Genomic DNA, 3,569 nt, shown 5'->3' on the forward strand with positions numbered 1-3,569 from the left:
TAATCTGTATGTGAGCTTTGTATTCTTCAGAGTTGGGCACCATTAACAAAACAAACATGTTAACATGGCTCCAAAACGAGGTAGCGAAAGACAACTGCAAATTTATTGGAATCCACTGATAAGAGATACAGGAAAACTTCATGTCTATGCGACACAGCAGCACCGAACTGACACTATTAGACTTCGTACTCGTATTAAAATACATTGCAACAAATTTGGAAAACAACATTCGGTTTTGAAGGCATTTAGATAAACTGGGGTTACGAAATAATTTAAGGGAGAGATGTATCCAAAGAATATTGAGTTGGAATGGGAAATGATTTAGCACATTTAGAGAATAGCTAAGATAAGCAATTAGATTTACAATTGTTAATTTAGTTTTGTATATGACACAGATTAAATTATTTAATTATGAAAATTGAAGAAAAGTATCTCCCCTTAATGTTTAGGATATCTGGAAGCTTACGAATAAATATTGTGTGAATATAAATTCATACTAAATAATATCTAATAAATTTATATGCCAACGTAATAATTCCCAAATACTATTATCGATTGAGGAGAACAATTGAAGAAGAACTAAGAGAAGCCAATTATTCCTGAAGTGATATATGTATGCCGAGAATCAAATAACAGAATCTGATACAAAATGATAGTAGAAGCCCTATGCTCCACTGGGAGATGAGGATAAGAAGATGATTATCGTTTGGAATCGTTTTTTGACAGTGAAAAATTGGCTCTATTATTTGATTTTCTAACACTTAATCAATACCAACATTTAAAGCAATGAATACAGCTTGAAATTTGCTAGAAATAAGTTAAAAATTAGTAATTAATATTTCTAGAATTTTTGAAATTGAAATATATTTTATAAAATATTATTTATGCTGTGAAATTAAGATGTGATTTATATTAAATGCATGTCACAATTTTGATTTTAATTTAAAAACTATTTCCATTTCTTTATAGTTAAGTATATATGTTATATATATTTATATTTTTTAATTATCCACTTCAAATGATAATATCATATTCATATTGTTTGTGCTTCTTCGACTATATATAAAATTAATTTTTAAGCTGCCATACCATGGCAAACACCGAGTAAGCCGCCTTGCATGTTGAGAAGAATGTATCTAAATGTATACGCAAAATACCACCTGCATAAGCAGGACGTTTCTTAAGCGCCCGTTGCATAAAGAGAATCATATGCTTCTTATATTCCGGACTCTGCATAAGCCAATTGCTGGAATAGATAGCTTGAAGAAGTTCATCAAACATAAACTCGAAATTGCTGCCGAAGTAACAGGTAGGAAAAGTCTGCATCAGTATACCAAACAAATAAAAAACATAATATAAGATACTGAATATGTCCTTTGCGACAAAGAGCATAGCTACTAAGCCCAAGGCCACATTGATTGCAGTGACTGTAAATTGTACCAACATAGGTAATTCTATAACTTCATTGATAAGATTGCATAATCTATAAATAAACCACTATAATAGATATCAATAAAAAATATTAAATACAACACATACTCATACAGATTCTGTTGATCCTTTACGCACTCAGTCAGTTCCTCTTCATTCGTAGTCTGATTTTTCCTATCATAGCCAATACCAGAGATTCGCATATGTAACACTTTGATGTGACCTGTAAGCATACACAAGGATAATGGCGGAAATACATCATCCACCAAATTCTGCAATATGCAAAAATGAAAACCAATTAATTGAAAAACAATAGCGATGCTATAGTTGAGTGTAGAATCCTGCCATCTAAAAGGTAACCATGCTGTATACAAAAGACTCCGTTCCTTTTTCAGACACAAGGTTGCGAAAGAGAATACCGTAATTAAGGAGTATAAAGAGAAAAATGCTCGCTTCATAATTGTCATAGTTCTTATGGTTCTCTCAAACTCCTGTTCTTCTTCTCCGTTTCGACGTCTTTTATCAATTTTCTGTAGCAGTACCTCCATTTCGCGCACTTTCTCCAATTTAATTGCATAAAATATGAACTTCAAACTACAAGCAAATGATGTTGAGCATATTGACATCTTCGCTGTGATATCTTCTTCGATTTGGAATAGTCCAAAAAACAGATGAAACGGAAATAATAAAGTTATAAACGTGTTCATAATTACACTATAAGTTAAGTAAATATTTTTCCATTTGATATTTTTTGTATTAACGCCTAAGAGCATCCAACAAAACCAAAGTTCCTTGAAAACAGTTGCACTACTTACGAGACTCATTTTACTAATAGAAAGTTGATTCTTTACTTTAAATGCGTAACAATCCATTGTTGTGCATAATTGTCAGGTGTGAAATTCACAATAATTAAATATAAAAATTAATTATTTAAATATACAGGGTGTTTAGTGGTAACTTACTTCAATCTGGAAGTAGTAGCCCAGTGCCTACTGCTTCTTTTGGTATGCAACCTAAGCTTTTTGGTTAAACTATTTTTGAGCTAGTAGAAGTTTTTTAACTGAGGGCTTTTTTCGAAGTGCGGTTCTTTGATATCGCATTGATCGATAAATATAGAAAATGGATACTTCGAACTAACAATTTGTATCGTTTCTTCATTTAAGAAATCATCTTCTGAAATTAAATCATTTTCTTTTAAAACACCCTGTCTAAATATTTAAATTACGAAAGGTGAAAGGCTAGAAAGTTAATATTTTTAATGAGTTAGGTTGGCATTTCTTAGGTATATATGGTCACGTAGGTTTGTCACACATGTATGTATAGTTATACATTTAATTGTTGCAGTTTACTTCAAGTAATTTAGCTATATGCAATATAAAACCTTTATCTACAGTACCTGAATAGATTAAGGTGGTATTAGTTTCGAAAAGTATCAATAAAGACGTACACTGAAAATGCAGAAAGATAGGAAAATAAAAAGAGGACCTATGACCTCTTTTAATATATAAATCAGGTGAATTCGCGAAAATATGTAAAATTAAAGTGAATTTAAAGAGAAATTAGAGGAAAACTTAAGAACAGATCTTCACGCAATACTTCAATTTGCAAAATAAATAGACAAACTAACTATGAATTTACATAGAAACCTTGTTCCAACTGCTGTCGCTAGAGATCAATAAGAATATGCATGGCTTGTGGTCAACAAAATTAACATAGACAAAGATATCATTATTTATGGCCTATGCTACAACTTATATCACAACAGGTTATGATTTATGTGGGTTTGTATACAAGTGAACTTTGGTATATAAGGCCGCCTCCCGCACCTAACCTAAAATAATACTTAATAATAGCTCTGTGTTCAATACTTATTTTATACGGATAATAAAAAAAACATATTGTTACTTCCTTTTCAATACTTTGGCTTCTGTTCGTCAAAATATTATGAAATGACATTAAAGGTGGATACATCAGTTAACAATATACCTTATAGAATATCGAATAGATGTCAATTTTAAAAAAGTCCAATTTATTTTCGAAACCATTATCTCCATCATTCAACATAATTAAATATTGACAAGAGTTTATGTAATCTGTTTAATTTATTGTATATAATAATCATTTAATTATTAAATTAT

The 3,569-nt window shown here is 30.5% G+C and overlaps 1 protein-coding gene across 1 annotated transcript; it reads right to left on the reverse strand.

Annotated features, from left to right (window-relative positions):
• Nucleotides 1-1,068: 1,068 nt before the first annotated feature.
• On the reverse strand, nucleotides 1,069-2,255 carry LOC119674018 (odorant receptor 59a-like). The gene is made up of 3 exons (XM_038085140.1): nucleotides 2,247-2,255; nucleotides 1,540-1,703; nucleotides 1,069-1,483 (listed from the first exon to the last, which is right to left on the reverse strand). The coding sequence occupies exons 1-3, from the start codon at nucleotides 2,253-2,255 to the stop codon at nucleotides 1,069-1,071; spliced, it is 588 nt and encodes a 195-aa protein (XP_037941068.1).
• Nucleotides 2,256-3,569: the final 1,314 nt, after the last annotated feature.

This window comes from Teleopsis dalmanni, chromosome 2 (genome assembly GCF_002237135.1).
Source record: "Teleopsis dalmanni isolate 2A chromosome 2, ASM223713v2, whole genome shotgun sequence".
Lineage (NCBI taxonomy): Eukaryota > Metazoa > Arthropoda > Insecta > Diptera > Diopsidae > Teleopsis > Teleopsis dalmanni.

Coding starts and splice junctions, on each gene's coding strand:
- LOC119674018 (XM_038085140.1), bottom strand. Junction 1,484..1,539: donor GATCAACAGAATCTGTATGA/GTATGTGTTGTA, acceptor GTTTATTTATAG/ATTATGCAATCTTATCAATG.